The sequence below is a fragment of the Hyla sarda genome, chromosome 6, assembly GCF_029499605.1.
Source record: "Hyla sarda isolate aHylSar1 chromosome 6, aHylSar1.hap1, whole genome shotgun sequence".
In the NCBI taxonomy this organism is placed as follows: domain Eukaryota; kingdom Metazoa; phylum Chordata; class Amphibia; order Anura; family Hylidae; genus Hyla; species Hyla sarda.
The window spans coordinates 21996976-22013487 of record NC_079194.1 but is presented as its reverse complement, the minus strand read 5'-3'; the positions used below and the strand labels follow the sequence as shown (position 1 = coordinate 22013487).

At 45.1% G+C, this 16512-nt stretch overlaps 1 protein-coding gene across 1 annotated transcript; it reads left to right on the top strand.

Moving 5' to 3' along the window:
* The first annotated feature begins 3003 nt into the window (after positions 1-3003).
* C6H1orf226 (chromosome 6 C1orf226 homolog) lies at positions 3004-15468 on the top strand. The gene is made up of 3 exons (XM_056523293.1): positions 3004-3396; positions 8756-9056; positions 11406-15468. The coding sequence occupies exons 2-3, from the start codon at positions 8767-8769 to the stop codon at positions 11917-11919; spliced, it is 804 nt and encodes a 267-aa protein (XP_056379268.1). The 5' UTR covers positions 3004-3396; positions 8756-8766; the 3' UTR covers positions 11920-15468.
* The last annotated feature ends 1044 nt before the right edge of the window (positions 15469-16512 follow it).

The following is a 16512-nucleotide window of genomic DNA, read 5'->3' as shown; positions in this document are numbered from 1 at the left end:
TCCTCTTGCAGGAACGGCTGACACACTCCAGCCACATGAGGTCTATCATTGTCTTGTATTAGGAGGAACCCAGGACCAACCGCACCAGCATATGGTCTCTCAAGGGGTCTGAGGATCTCATCTCGGTACCTAATGGCAGTCAGGCTACCTCTGGCAAGCACATGGAGGGCTGTGAGGCCTCCCAAAGAAATGCCACCCCACACCATTACTGACCCACCGCCAAACCGGTCATGCTGGAGAATGTTGCAGGCAGCAGAACATTCTCCACGGCGTCTCCAGACTCTGTCATGTCTGTCACATGTGCTCAGTGTGAACCTGCTTTCATCTGTGAAGAGCACAGGGCTCCAGTGGTGAATTTATCAATCTTTGATGTTCTCTGGCAAATGCCAAACGTCCTACACGGTGTTGGGCTGTAAGCACAACCCCCACCTGTGGACGTCGCGCCCTCATACCACCCTCATGGAGTCTGTTTCTGACCATTTGAGTGGACACATGCACATTTGTGGCCTGCTGGAGGTCATTTTGCAGGGCTCTGGCAGTGCTCCTCCTTGCACAAAGGTGGAGGAGGTGGTCCTGCTGCTGGGTTGTTGCCCTTCTACGGCCTCCTCCACATCTCCTGATGCACTGGCCTGTCTCCTGGTAGCGCCCCCATGCTCTGGACACTACGCTGACAGACACAGCAAACCTTCTTGCCACAGCTCGCATTGATGTGCCATCCTGGATGAGCGTCACTACCTAAGCCACTTGTGTGGGATGTAGACTCCGTCTCATGCTACCACTAGAGTGAAAGCACCGCCAGCATTCAAAAGGGACCAAAACATTAGCCAGGAAGCATAGGAACTGAGAAGTGGTCTGTGGTCACCACCTGCAGAACCATTCCTTTATTGGGGGTGTCTTGCTAATTGTCTATCATTTCCACCTGTTGTCTGTTCCATGTGAAATTGATTGTCAATCAGTGTTCTTCCTGAGTGGACAGTGGGATTTCACACAAGTGTCAGTGACTTGGAGTTACATTGTGGTGTTTGTGTTCCCTTTATTTTTTTGAGCAGTGTACGTACAAGTCGACAAGTTTTGACTCCTGATTACACCCGTGTCAGTCAACTAGTTTAGAGGCAAAATCACTGAAAGTTATTATGTAACCGAAACTTATTATATTAAACTTTAAATGATCCTCTTGTGAATCTCCTGTGGGTTATCGGGGCAGGTAAAGACACCTTTCACTTACCTAGGTTTTCTTTCACTTGACCTGTTGTAGGAAATGTTTGTTCTCTAATGATGTTTGGCTGATCGTACGTTACACACATTAGCGGTAAATACTCCTCGAGTTCCCTCTCATCTGTCATTACAACTTACACAAGGGTTGACACCTACCTGTCCCATACTTCTAGATCAAAGAGGTAATGTTTTTCCTTAAAGGGGACCTTTCATCAAAAAAAAAACTTTTGATATATTATAGATTAATGTATGCAGAATAACTTTACAATTGCATGTTATTAAAAAATATGCTTCTTTCTATTTCATTTTCCACTTTGAAAAATGACCACTAGGGGTCTCCCTACCAGTCCTCTTTTTATAGATTTCAGACTCATGCTGGAGTCCTAAATCTCAGACTGCAGCCGGGACACAGACAAGCTCAGCACTGCTCCCTGGCAGTGAGCAGTGCTGAGTTTGTCTGTGTCCCGGCTGCAGTCTGAGATTTAGGACTCCTGCATGAGTTTGAAATTTATAAAAAAAGAAAAAAAAAAAGGACTGGTAAGGAGACCCCTAGTGGTCATTTTTCAAAGTGGAAAATGAAATAGAAAGAAGCATATTTTTCAATAACATGCTATTGGAAAGTTATTCTGCATACATTAATCTATAATATATCAAAAAAATTTTTGATGAAAGGTACCCTTTAAAGGGGTACTCCACTAGCCAGCATGTGGAACTAAATGTTCCGAACTCTCGTGACGTCGCGGCCATGTCCCCTCAATGCAAGTCTATGGGAGGGGGCGTGACGGACGTCACGCCCCCTCCCATAGACTTGCATTGAGGGGACATGGCCATGATGTCACAAGGGGGTGTGGTTGACCCCGCAGCGCAAAAACAGCATCTGGAACATTAAGTTCTTTTAAAGGGGTACCCCAGTGGAATACTATTTTTTTTCAAATGAACTGGTGCCAGAAAGTTAAACAGATTTGTAAATTACTTCTATTAAAAAATCTTAATCCTTCCAGTACTTATCAGCTGCTGTATAACAGGAAGTTGTATTTCTTTCCAGAATTCTTTCCAGTCTGACCACAGTGCTCTCTGCTGACACCTCTGTACATGTCAGGAACTGTCCAGAACAGGAACAAATCCCCATAGCAAACCTCTCCTGCTCTGGACAGTTCCTGACATGTACAGAGGTGTCAGCAGAGAGCACTGTGGTCAGACTGGAAAGAATTCTGGAAAGAAATAAAACTTCCTCTGGAGTATACAGGAGGATACTGGAGTATACTGGAAGGATTAAGATTTTTAACTTATACTGGCACCAGTTTATTTGAAAAAAATAGTTTTCCACTGGAGTACCCCTTTAAGTAGAGCATCTGAAAGACGTGTGTAGGTTTATAGGCTATTCCAACTTCACTGGGAATTCTGGGAAGAAAGGAAATGATAAGCAGCTTTCCCACACCCATCTTTTCTAGGTGCTTAAAGGGGTATTCCAGGCAAAACCTTTTTTTATATATATCAACTGGCTCCGGAAAGTTAAACAGATTTGTAAATTACTTCTATTAAAAAATCTTAATCCTTCCAGTAGTTATTAGCTTCTGAAGTTTTCTGTCTAACTGCTCAATGATGATGTCACGTCCCGGGAGCTGTGCATGATGGGAAAATATCCCCATAGGAACTACACAGCTCCCGGGACGTGAGTCATCAGAGAGCAATTAGACAGAAAACAACAACTCAACTTCAGAAGCTAATAACTATTGGAAGGATTAAGATTTTTTAATAGAAGTAATTTACAAATCTGTTTAACTTTCCGGAGCCAGTTGATATATATATTTAAAAAAAAATATTTGGGCCTGGAATACCCCTTTAAGTTCAACTAGGTGCCTTAGACCATGACTGGGAATGTATGTCAATGATATTCTTCCCCTCTGGAGAGATTTCTGGCTTGGCCAACATTCCCAGTCATGTTCCAAGACATCTAGTTACACTGAAACACTGACTACCTGGAAAGGGCAGCGCGAGGGAGCTGTTTTCCATTTCCTTCCTTCCCATACTTATAGATGGCATGTCTGCCCATTCCTATAGTGATTCCCCCGGTTTTCGCATGTGCAGTGCTTGTTTGCCAAACAGTGTTGTCAAAAATATTAGGATTCAAATGTTTTTTGTATTCCTTCCCTAAATTGCTTTCCGAGTATTCTGAGTAAGGTAAGACTTTCTTGTTGCCCTTTGGCCTCTTTGATTTGTGATTGTGAAGGCTGAAAGGCTATAAACCCCTCTGTGGCTCAGAGATCCTGTGCTGCTTTATGACTTTCTTGTTTTTATCTCATTTTTACTACTTCTTGCTGTGCTGTGCTTTCCTGTAGGTGTGTGTTGACTTTGCTGTTGTGTGGTCCCATTGTGGTTAATGTTGGCAGTGACCCCGTCCTATAAGGTTGTCTGGTGGGGTCATCTCCACTTGTGCTGCCTGATGACTTAGGGAGTCTTGTTGGAAATGCTTTCTGGGAAATTTATGTAAATTAGCTCTGGAGTGAGGAAAGCTGTCTCTGAAGTGACACAGATATTCTGCATTCCGCAAAAAAAAAAAAGATCTGTTTTTTAAATTTTGTAGAGTTGCAGGTGGAATCCTATTGAAGTCAATGGGGCTTGAATTTTGGCAGAATGTTTAAAGGGGTATTCCGGGTTTATACATCTTGTCCCCTATCCAATCTCAGTGCATTCTGTGTTGGGCACGGCTTCCGAGACGGGGATGTGACGTCATGGTCACGCCCCCTCGTGACCTCAATGCCACGCCCCCTTCCATATACATGAATGGAGGGTGTGTGGCTTGATGTCATGAGGGGGCTTGACCATGACGTCTCGTCTCCGTCTCAGAAGCTTCCCCTCGTGACGTCACGCCACGCCCCCTCTATTCATGTCTATGGGAGGGGGCGTCACAGACGTCATGCCCCCTCCCATAGACATGAATGCAGGGGGGGCGTGACCGTGACATCACGTCCCCATCTCAGGAAGCAGCCCCCTCGTGGACGTCACGCCCCCTCCCATAGACATGAATGGAGGGGGGGCGTGACCGTGACATCACGTCCCCATCTCGGAAGCAGCCCCCTCGTGGACGTCACGCCCCCTCCCATAGACATGAATGGAGGGGGTGTTGTGTGACCTCACAAGAGGGCGTGACTGTGACATCACGTCCCCTCTCTGAAGCAGCCCCCTCATGGACGTCACGCCCCCTCCCATAGACATGAATGGAGGGGGGCGTGACTGTGACATCACGTCCCCTCTCTGAAGCAGCACCCGGATAGGGGAAAAGTTATATAAACCTGATTCTGCAGAAATTCTGCAAAATTCCAGGATGTGAACGTGGCCTTATGCAGGAGAGCTGATTTGAATACTTTATCCCAGGGGGCTTTGCCCATAAGGCTTCTTACAGCATCTGGTGGTCTTCCCAAGGAGAAACTGTCCTCTCAAGGGTATTGGCATGGACATTCTATTTTGTTAATTTTTTGGTCAGGCATTGATAAACAGACTAGCTCCCTATAGGGGGCACTAGAGAGACAGTTCTCTTCCCTACAGAAAGCTAATTTGCATATTTGTTTTCCCTGACAATCTGATGTGTATGGGGGGCTTGTCCTTTGACCTTTTGAGGCGTGGCTGTCGGAGAAATGGCTTTAGAGGGGACGGTCAGCTATTCCATTCCTCCATAAGACAGGACTTGTCCAATTTGTTTTGAGTGTAGGAGCCAACCCAAAAAAAAAAGCCTGGATTTTTTTTTCTTAGGCTACCAGTGCAATTTTTCCGTTTTTTAGATTGTGGTTGTTTAAATAAATTGAAATTAAATAAATAAATATAGTTTTCCATTATTTTTTCCAGTTATATTTTGCACAACATAAAAATAAACACCTCAGACCAGTACTAGGTAGTGGTCAGAGACATCATAACTACAGCATGGGCATGCAGGGGTTAACTGTGGTTAGAAATATTAAAATAGATTTAATTAAAAAACAATGGGGGGGGGGGGGGGAGATTCAGCAAAACCTGTGCAGAGGTAGAGAGAGAGAGAGAGAGAGAGAGAGAGGTGCAGTCGCCCATAGCAGCCAATCAGATCGCTTCTTTAATTTTTAAGAGCCCTTTTTGAAAATGAAAGAAGCGATCTGATTGGTTGTTATGGGCAACTGGGAAACTTTTCTTCTGCACAGGTTTTGATAAATCTCCCCCAATAAACCTAAATTTCGAAAAAAAAGAGAACGAAAATAAGTACCGAAAAAGTTTAAGATCACAGATCAACATTACCTTGGGGTTGCAGTACAACGTCACTACCACTCTCTTCTTATTTTCTGATGCTGTAGATGGCGCTAGAGTGCTGTCCGTTACATTACGTCAGGCATTGTGAGGTTACGCGATGTCCTGTCGGAGTTCCGTATTTCTTATTCATTCTGCTTCTTCTTGAAGCAGCTCATTCTTGCACCTGGCGGTCAGCAGGTATGACAGCTGTTGAGGCAATATTTTTTATACAAAAAACCTGGCGCCTGGGATTTGTGGAGCCCTGCCATAAGGCTCTGTTCACATGGTGAACTGGGCATATACCCATGGCAGTATTAAACGTTATGCTATATATGTTGCATAGAAGGCTATGCTAATATGTAATCAAGACATCATTTAAAAAAAGTATAGGTTAGTTTGTATAGTAAGTTGATATCCATCTACATAAAAGAATTAAGAAAAGACACCCCAATCAGGATGGAAACCATAGTGTTTCTGCTCTGAAGTCAATTGCTACTTAAAGGGTTACTCCGCCCCTAGACGACATATCCCCTATCCAAAGGAAAAGGGATAAGATGTCTGATCGCCGGTCCCGCTGCTAGGACCCCCGCGATCTCTGTGCAGCACCCTGTGTTCATTTAGAACCCTGGGTGCGGGTGGCGGGATCGTGATGCCATGGCCAGACCACCTCGTGACGTCACACCACACCCCTTCAATGAAAGTCTATGGGAGTGGGCGTGGCGGTTGCCACCTCCCGTAGACTTGCATTGAGGGGGTGTGGTGTGACGTCACAAGGGGGCGTGACCGTGATGTCACGACCTCGCCGCCCGCTCGAAGCATTCGGAACAAAATGGGGCGAACACTGGGGCGGTGGAGTACCACCTATAAGGCGCTGCTAGTGGAATGGGGGCCCTATGGGGTCCATTACTTTCTTGTTACTCTCATGAGTTTAAAGGGGCACTCCGGTGGAAAACATTTTTTTTTTTTTTTATAAATCAACTGGTGCCAGAAAGTTAAACAGATTTGTAAATGACTTCTATTAAAAAATCTTTACCCTTCCAGTACTTATTACCAGCTGTATGCTACTGAAGAAATTATTTTCTATTTTAATTTCTTTTTTGTCTTGTCCACAGTGCTCTCTGCTGACACCTCTGTCCGTGTCAGGAACTGTCCAGAGCAGCATAGGTTTTCTATGAGGATTTTCTCCTGCTCTGGACAGTTCCTGATGCGGGCATCAGGTGTCAGCAGAGAGCACTGTGGACAAGACAAAAAAGAAATTCAAAAAGAGAAGAATTTCCTCTGTAGCATACAGCTGCTAACAAGTACTGGAAGGATAAAGATTTCTTTAATGGAAGTAATTTACAAATCTGTTTAACTTTCTGGCACCAGTGGAGTTAAAAAAAAAATGTTTTCCACCGGAGTACCCCTTTAATGAATACGTAACTTGAAGTTGATAAGGAACATCTTGCAGGTCATAGACTTACGATACAACCAGTAGTGAACTTCCATAGTGTAATTGTCAAAACAACCCAAAATTATTCATGCCCTGAAGGTTGGGGCTGCAGAGAACAATGTCTTGGGCCACAGGTTGTGCCTCTCTATAGTATCAGGCAGTGTATTGTAGTCTCTGCTCATTGTACAGATGTGTCCTACCTGTCCTCAAATTTTGCGAAGGTCTTCCAACAATGTCTCACGATACCAGTTCATTACAATAATGCTATGATCTTGCAAAACCCTCACCAAGCTGCAGTTCCTATCACAGCCACTGGGCAATCACATATAGACATGCATAGCACAAACCTCTCCTGACAGAGAATCATAAAATCATGCTTTATTTCTAAGCCAGTCTCAAACTCTCTGAATATGTTGAGCCAATAGGAAAGATACAGAACAACATTTCGCATAGGATGTTTCTAAATATGAAGTTATCCATTAAACTTCGCTAATGTAGATAGTTTATGTATGGAGCGGTAAGAGGGTTGGGTCTCCACTGGTGACTTCTATTAAAGGGGTATACCGGTGCTCGATCCTTCTGAACATTTTGTTCAGAATGCTCGGAGCCGCAGGCCGTGATCGTGACGTCACAGCCATGCCACCTCGTTATGTCACACCACGCCCCCTCCATTCATGTCTATGGGAGGGGGCATATCATCCAACACGCCCCCTCCCATAGACATGAACGGAGGGGGCGTGGCGTGATGTCACAAGGGGCATGACCGTGAAATCACAACTACTGCCACAGGAACATTGAACTTGTTTAGAGTGTTGGGGGAGATCGCCCCCCAGCGAACAGACATCCCATATCCTTTGGATAGGGGGATAAGATGTCTAAGGGGTACTCCGGTGGAAAACACTTTTTTTTTTTTTTTTTTTAAATCAACTGGTGCCATTCTATTAAAAAATCTTTACCCTTCCAGTACTTTTTACCAGCTGTATGCTACAGAGGAATCTTTTCTTTTTTAATTTCTTTTTTGTCTTGTCCACAGTGCTCTCTGCCGACACCTCTGTCCATGTCAGGAACTGTCCAGAGCAGCATAGGTTTGCAATGGGGATTTTCTCCTGCTCTGGACAGTTCCTGACACGGACAGAGGTGTCGACAGAGAGCACGGTGGACAAGACAAAAAAGAAATTCAAAAAGAAAAGAGTTTCCTCTGCAGCATACAGCTGCTAAAATGTACTGGAAGGGTACATTTTTTTAATAGAAGTGATTTACAAATCTGTTTAACTTTTTGGCTCCAGTTGATAAAAAAAAAAAAGTTTCCACCGGAGTACCCCTTTAAGGTGTGAAATTACAATAAAGACTGTAGGCACGTGTGCTTTTATCCAATACCACCACGTCATGTTTTTTCTCTGCTTTATTTTGCTTTCAGCTTAGCGTTACTGCGCGCGTTACGGCTCCACCTGAGCCTTTGTCGACAGCTGATTACATACAACGGAAGTGACCTACTTGATATGTTGTTTTCTAGAAGTTTGTGCCTGATTGAATCTTTTCTGTCTTACGAGCAGTAAGTTGCGTTTACCTATGTTACCTGTGATTACGCCTACTTTTGTGATGCTATGAGATGTCACTTCCGTTGTATGTAATCAGCTGTTGACAAAGGCTCATGTGGAGCCGTAACGCGCGCAGTAACGCTAAGCTGAAAGGAGAGATAAAATCTATACCGTGTGCCGGGAATTCCTTTATCTGTGATCTTCTACTCCACGCGCACCGGGACACAGCCGTAGTGCCGACCATACATTCGCCTATTCTGCTGTGTACAGAGATCCTGTAGCTGTTGTAGCCATTGACCTTCTGTTTCTTTCACAGTTGACCAAAGTATGTTCCAGAACTCGAACGCAGCCCATATGCCAAAGCTACAGCCGAGCTCCTCGCTATCTCAGCTGACGAAACCTTCTCAGAGCAGCTCCGATTTGCCGGGGGTCGGCATTTTAGCAGGCAGTACCCAGCACTTAAAGAACCTCGGCAAGGCTGTAGGCGCCAAAGTGAACGACTTTCTACGAAGGAAAGAACTGGACCGAGGGGACATCGGTATCACGGAAGTCAACAAGAACGTAGCCTCAGTGCTGACCACCAAGGAGCGGACCCTCAGTCTTGGGGATGAAGAAATGTGAGTCTGAGTCTATTAACTGCATTGATTGTCTAGATCTCATTGGGATCGATCATTCCTGTAGTATAAAGGACAAGTATCATGGGAAAAAAACGTATCCACTATCCGAAGGATCATGGGGGGGTCCGAGCGCTAACTCCCCCCCACCACGCCTCCTCTTTATAGCTCTATGGGAGAGAAGTTTGGCAATCTTCAGCTCTCCCATACAGCTATATGGAGGGTGCATGGCGGTCCCCGCTTTGTGCGGGGGTCGTGACGCGGCGCTGTGACAGAGAACCGGGGCTACGAACAGGAGATTGCGCCACAGTGCTCGGACCCCGGGGTGAAAAAAAGCACAATTGTGAAAATTTGGCGGGGGGTTTGTTTTTACCATCAATAGATTTGGTACAATTGGCACTAGATCATATTTGAATATTTTATTGGGGTCACAGAGTTGGTGTATTTTACCAATATTCTAGTAAAAGTTACATTTTAGAGCACTTCCTATGGTTTATCCCCCTTGTTGTTAGTGGGTTTCGTTTTTACGCAGTGCACTTTACCGTAAAAGGAGACAAAAGGTCAGTATGATTACAATATCCAAATTAATAAAGGTTTTGTTTTATTCTGCTACTGTTTTAAATGTAAAAATTTTTCTTTAACTCCGTAACGACGCAGGACGTATATTTACGTCCTGTGCCGGCTCCCGCAATATAACGCAGGGTTACGCGGTGACCCTGTGTCATATCGGGTCGGTCCCGGTGGCCATCAACGGCCGTGACCCACGGCTAATACTGGACATCACCGATCGCGGTGATGCCCATTATTAACCCTTCAGACGCGGCGATCAAAATTGACCGCCGCGTCTGAAGTGAAACCGAAAGCATCCCGGCAGCTCAGTCGGGCTGGTCGGGACCACCGCTGTGAAATTGCGGCGTCCCGAACAAGCAAGACACGAGGAGGATCCAACCTGCCTTCTGCATGTCCGATTGCCGAATGACTGTTCCGTGCCTGAGATCCAGGCAGGAGAAATCAAGCAGCGATAACACTGATCAATGACATGTTAATGCATGGCAGTGATCAGTGTAGGAAATCAGTGTGTGCAGTGTTATAGTCCCCTATGGAGGCTATAACATTGTGAAAAAAAGTGTTAATAAATGTGATTTTACCCCTTCCCTAATAAAAATCAGAATCACCCCCCTTTTCCCATAAAAAAAAAACTATGTAAATAAAAATAAATATAAACATATGTGGTATCACCGCGTGCATAAATGTCGGAACTATAAAAAATATATTGTTAATTAAACTGCACGGTCAATGGCGTACACGAAAAAAAATCTAAATTCCAAAATAGCGTATTTTTGGTCACTTTTTATACCATTAAAAAATTTATAAAAAGCGATCAACAAGTCAGATCAAAACAAAAAGGGAACCAATAAATACTTCGGATCACGGCGCAAAAATGAGCCCTCATACATCCCCACATGCAGAAAAATTTAAAAATTATAGGGGTCATTTATAGGACATTTTTAAACCTATAAATTTTCCTGCATGTAGTTATTTTTTCCAGAACTACGACAAAATCAAAGCTATATAAGTAGGGGATTATTTTAACCGTACGGACCTACAGGGTAATTAGGTGTAATTTTTATCAAAAAATGCACTGCATAGAAACGGAAGCCCCCAAAATTTACAAAATGGCGTTTATTCGTCAATTTTGTCGCACAATGATTTTTTTCCCGTTTCGAATTGGTGGCGCCATAAAATAAGCCATAATATGGAATTTTTGGTTGATAATTGAAAGGGTTAGGATTTTTAAAAGGTGATGAGGAAAAAACAAAAATGTTAAAACTGAAAAATGCTGAGTCCTTAAAATCACCCTATTCTGACTCCTATAACTTTTTCTGATTACAGAACTGTATGAGGTCTCATTTTTGCAGTGATCTGTATTTTTTTATCGGTACAATGTTTAGATAGCACCTTTTGTAACAGGATTATGGGGTAGGGCTTCAATATAAGCCCTACCCCCAAAAATAAGACCTAGTCCAGGGGTAATCAGCTGGCGGACCGCCGCTGCCAGTAATGCCCGCAGACCCCACATGGCCACCACAGTAATGCCCCTTCCCATATACTTGCATTGAGGGGGCGTGGCCGACCCTCACAGTGCGAAAACCCAGTGGAGTACCCCTTTACGTGCTAGGTACCATAGACAATGAATGGAGCCATGGTCGAGCATACACCGCTCCTTTCACTCGGGACAAGTTTTCATCTTGGGCTAACTCTTTTAACTCTTTCATTAACATTAGTAATTTATCACGGTCATTTTTGTCTGTCATTTTCTGAGTCCCTACAATGTTTTGTCCGCTTTTGCAGATCCAAGTTTGTGGAGAGTTTCCCCCGACTTGAGCCTCCTCCGCCAGTAGCAAAAAAGCGAGTCTCCCGAGCATTGAAGACGACCCAAGATATGATGATCTCCCCCAACCCCGTATTGAGCAGTCCAGAGAAGCTAGTCGTCTCTTCCGTCGATAGCTTGGATTTAGCCATCGATATCTCTTCTGAAAACATCATCGAAATCTCTGACCCCCAAACGCCCCAATCCCTGCCGGATACTGTATCCAATGGAAACACTGAAGAGGATGATTCGGAGCCTACAGAGACCCAAAATGAAGTCTTTCCTGAGATCGCCCTATCTGTCCCGGACCTAATACACAAGGAGTCGCCTGACACAAATTTCAGGGAACCATCTGACAAAAAAGGAGTGAAGCCCTGCGTCAGCCAGGAAGACCTCATAGAAAGCCAAGCCAATGATTCTGAATGGAGTTCTTGGCCAAGGAAAGCCGCTTTAGATACTGAGGGTCCGCACCCGGACCTACTGTCATTCGAGTAGAATATTCAGAAGACTTTGTAATAGTCTCATCACTGGACGCCCAAAGCTGGTCTGTGTGTGTTCTTCTGGGCCATGAGCATAGCTGGGTATAGGTCCCTCGTGTGAATCCGCTGTCACATGACATCGGTGAGGAGCAATTACTGCCCAATGAAGTCATATTCTTAAAGGGGTATTCTCATCTCAAGGATCGTCTTTAAAATATGTCCCAGACGTAAAATGAAGTATATTTTATTTTTAAATTTTTTTTTCCATTCTCTCTGCTGCTCAATAGAAGTGAACGGGTTGGCTCCCAGTATACACAGTAGTGCCCAGCCACCTCCATACATGGAACTAAATAGGGCATGTGCAGTATCCCACAGCCAATTGTCTGCTGCATCATATAGGTCAAAAGGAAGGCTTCCCGAATGCAAAGTAGCTCCCAGCCTGGCCACATTTGCTGCTCCATAGAAGTGAATAGGGTGGCTCCTTGGGCATGTGCAGTATCTCATAGCCAATTCTCTGCTGCATTATAGCGGTCAAGAGGAAAGCTTTTAGAATGCACCGTAGCTCCCAGCCTTGTGACATCTGCTTCATAGAAGTGAACAGGATGACTCCCAGTAAACTCCCTTACTTCCCAGCCCAGCCACCTCCATACGGCTCCATGGAAGTAAATAGGGCAGGCGCAGTATCTCACAACCAACTTTCTGCTGCACAATAGAGGTGAACAGTAAGGCTTCCTGAATGCACATTGACTCCCAGCCTGACCACATCTAGAGCGCCATAGAAGTGAATAGGGTGGCTCCTTGGGCATGCGCAGTATCTGACAATTCTCTGCTGCTTCATAGAGGTAAATAGGAAGCCTTCTAGCCTTAGAAGTAAATAGGATGGCTTCCAGCCTGCCCACTATATTCTATAGAAGGGAATAGGAGAGTTCGCAGCCTGTCCACTACTAGTCCGTCAAAGTAAATAGGACTGCTCCCAGCCTGCCCACTACTAGTCCATAAAAGTGAAAAGGACGGCTCCCAGTCTGCCCACTATTAGTCCATAGAAGGGAATGGGACGACTCCCTGCCTGGCCACTACTAGTCCATATAAGTAAATAGGACTGGTCCCAGTCTGCCCACTACTAGTCCATAGAAGGGAATGGGACGACTCCCTGCCTGGCCACTACTAGTCCATGTAAGAAAATAGGGCAACTCCCAGTCTGCCCACTACTAGTTCATAGAAGAGAATAGGACAGCTCCCAGCCTGCCCACTATTAGTCCATAGAAGGGAATAGGAGAGTTGCCAGCCTGCCCACTACTAGTCTGCGAAGTGAAAGCGACTGCTCCCTGCCTGCCCACTACTAGTCCATAGAAGGTAATAGGACGGCTCCCAGCCTGCCCACAACTAGTCCATAGAAGGTAATAGGACGGCTCCCAGCCTGCCCACGACTAGTCCATAGAAGGGAATAGGACTGCTCCTTGTCATATATAGTAGCTCCAAGCATGCCCGCCTAAATAGGACAGCTCCGAGGCATGCAAAGTATCTTGCGGCTATCCCTCTGCTGCTTCATAGAAGTGAATAGCATGACTCCCGGGCACGCACAGTAGTTTCCGGCCTGCACACTTTTTAGCTTCTGGACCCAAGTGAATAGGATGACTTCTGGGCATGCGCAGTAGTCGTCTTATTCAGCTGTTCTCGACATGAAGTTTCCATGACCCTACAGAACAGCATAAAGCATCGATAGTTCTATTTACAAATATAGAGATTTTATCTTCCGCTCTGTAGCAAGCGCCATCACTGTGCGGTGTTGGCGGTCACTGTCTGCCACCCGCGAGGATATCAGTAAACAGTATACATAGCAGCGCGGAAAGCGCACAAGGGAAGGGACATAACCCCTTCCACCATACCAGAGAAGACTGGGAGTAGATGTGAAGATAAAACACACTATATAGTACATACACTACATAGAGGTGGAATACGTTGCGTTTGTCATCGCTATGGTGACGGTGGAGACGAGAATACCCCTTTAACTTCATCTAGGGTTGGAAGTAAGTGTCCGTTCCATCAATGCCTTAGTACGCCATGTTGTTTATACCATGAGATTGTAAAAAAAATTAATAAAATTGCACATAGTAGAATAGGTAGGTAGACCCTCGGGGGTTGGCCGATGTGAAAGTTATCAAACATTTCATGCTCAACGTGACTCCTGTTGCCTTAGTCTTTTTGGAACTTTTTCGAGACCATTTCACCTATTTTGACCATATATTGTGGTTCCAGGAGGGCGGATAATGGGGGGAGAGTTATGGAAACTAGCGCTCCGCAGGGGCGGGACTGTTGTTGATATAAGCCAATCAAATATCAGCTTTCTGAAACCCTATGGAGCAGACTTCTCCAGCTGCCAGAGTTGTAGTTTTGAAACAGCTGGAGAGATGCAGGTTGGGGGAACACGTTGCTTCAATAAGTCGTAGTGGCCCTCCAGATATTGCAGAACTACAACTCCCAGCATGCCCGGACAGCCAACGGCTGTCCGGGCATGCTGGGAGTTGTAGTTTTGCAATATCTGGAGGGCCATAGGTTGGAGACCAATGGGTTAGTTGACTGTAAAGAAGTTTTTTATATATCCACGGAAGGTAGAAAATTTCTACATTTAGTAACTTCATATGGGAGTCTGTATCATTGATCTATAGAATGGAGTATTTTTATTTTATTTTTTTGCAGTTTTTCTAATCATTGTATATATATATTATAGCGGCATGCAATATCTGATGTGTATAATATGTGACACTTATTCTATTTTGTTAGAAACAAAATGACGTATATTCCTGTATAGAATTTACGAAGGAAAATCCCACTTTTTAAAGGGGGTTCTCTGCCGCCAGACACGTTACCCCTATCCAAATGATGGGGGATAAACATGTCTGATCGCAGGGGGGCTCGGCCGCAGGGGACCCCCACGATCTCTGCCGCGGCACCCCAGTCATCCGGTGCATAGAGGGAACTCCGCTCTATGCCGGATGACTGGCGACCACAGACGCCACGCCCCCTCCATTCATGTCTAAGGCAGGAGGCGTGTACCCCCCTCCCATAGAGATGAATGGAGGGGGCGTGGTGTGACGTCACGAACACGGAAGCTCCAAACGTCAGTGTTCATGAATGCCGCTGTGCCGACCGGGCCTCCACGATAAGACATGCTTATCCCCTATCCTCTGGACATGTCTAGGGGCGGAGTATCCCTTTTAACGCTTTGAGCTCAATACACTACTAATATGACTAGTTTTATATATATATATATATATATATATATATATATATATATATATATATATATATATAGCCCGTTTCGTGTAGGAAGCTGCGCGCGTCAATCTCTATAGAATGTTTTTGAGAGTTTTTTTCTATTTTTATATTCCCAGCCATAGCGGCGAATGGATATTCTATTATTCGTAGAGTCTTCGATGGATAGATTTTTTAATGTAAATGATGTTACAAAGTCTGGATACATTTCACACATATACTGTATGTTCTACCATGCTGGTATATTGGTTATGGCTGTAATTAGAGAAGAGCGAACTTACAGTAAATTCGATTCGTCACGAACTTCTCGGCTCGGCAGTTGATAACTTTTCCTGCATAAATTAGTTCAGCTTTCAGGTGCTCCCGTGGGCTGGAAAAGGTGGATACAGTCCTAGGAGACTCTTTCCTAGGACTGTATCCACCTTTTCCAGCCCACCGGAGCACCTGAAAGCTGATCTAATTTATGCAGGATAAGTCATCAACTGCCGAGCCGAGAAGTTCGTGACGAATCGAATTTACTGTAAGTTCGCTCATCTCTAGCTGTAATGATGGAGGAACGAGGTGTATGTGAACTCACAATTGTTTTATGGATAAGACTGCATTAAGTTATTGTAATGCCTCCTTTCACCAGTGGTGGTGCTGTGGAGCTTAACACACACAACCCATCAATTTAAGTAGACTCTATGTAATGCCTCATTTCACCGTGCTGTGGAGCGTTACACAGAAAGCACATTGATTTGAATTGTTGCTGCTTAAAGGGGTACTTTATCCCCTGTCCAGCAGTGGGACCCCCCGCGATCTCGGCTGCGGCACCCCAGACATCCGGTGCACGGAGCGAACTTCTCTCCGTGCCGGATGACTGGCGATGCAGAGCAGAGGATCGTGACGTCACGGCCATGCCCCCTCAATGCAAGTCTATGTGAGGGGGCGTGACACCCCTCCCATAGAATTGCATTGAGGGGGCGTGGCTGTAAGATCACCAGCGGGGCATGGCTGTGACATCACGTGCCTCCAGCGCTGCACCTGATGCTCTAAACGAACTCCGGCGAGACCCCCGCGATCAGACATTTTATCCCCTATCCTTTGGATAGGGGATAAGATGTCTAGGGGCGGAGTACCCCTTTAATGCCTGATGTCACCTGTGAGAGTGTTGTAGAGCATTACACAGACAAGTCATTGATTTGAATAGACTCTGTAACTCTACAGCACTCCCACAGGTGAAATGAGGTATTACACAGAGTCTATTTAAATCAATGGGTTGTCTATGGAACTCTCTACAGTCCTCCCACAGGTGAAATGAGGCATTACGCAGACAACCCATTGATTTAAATAGACA

What these genes read in the sequence shown, in the direction of transcription:
- C6H1orf226 (XM_056523293.1), top strand. Translation starts at nt 8,767, where the DNA reads ATGTTCCAGAACTCGAACGCAGCCCATATGCCAAAGCTACAGCCGAGC. An exon ending in AGTCTTGGGGATGAAGAAAT is followed by an intron (nt 9,057 to 11,405) that starts GTGAGTCTGAGT and finishes CCGCTTTTGCAG; the next exon opens with ATCCAAGTTTGTGGAGAGTT.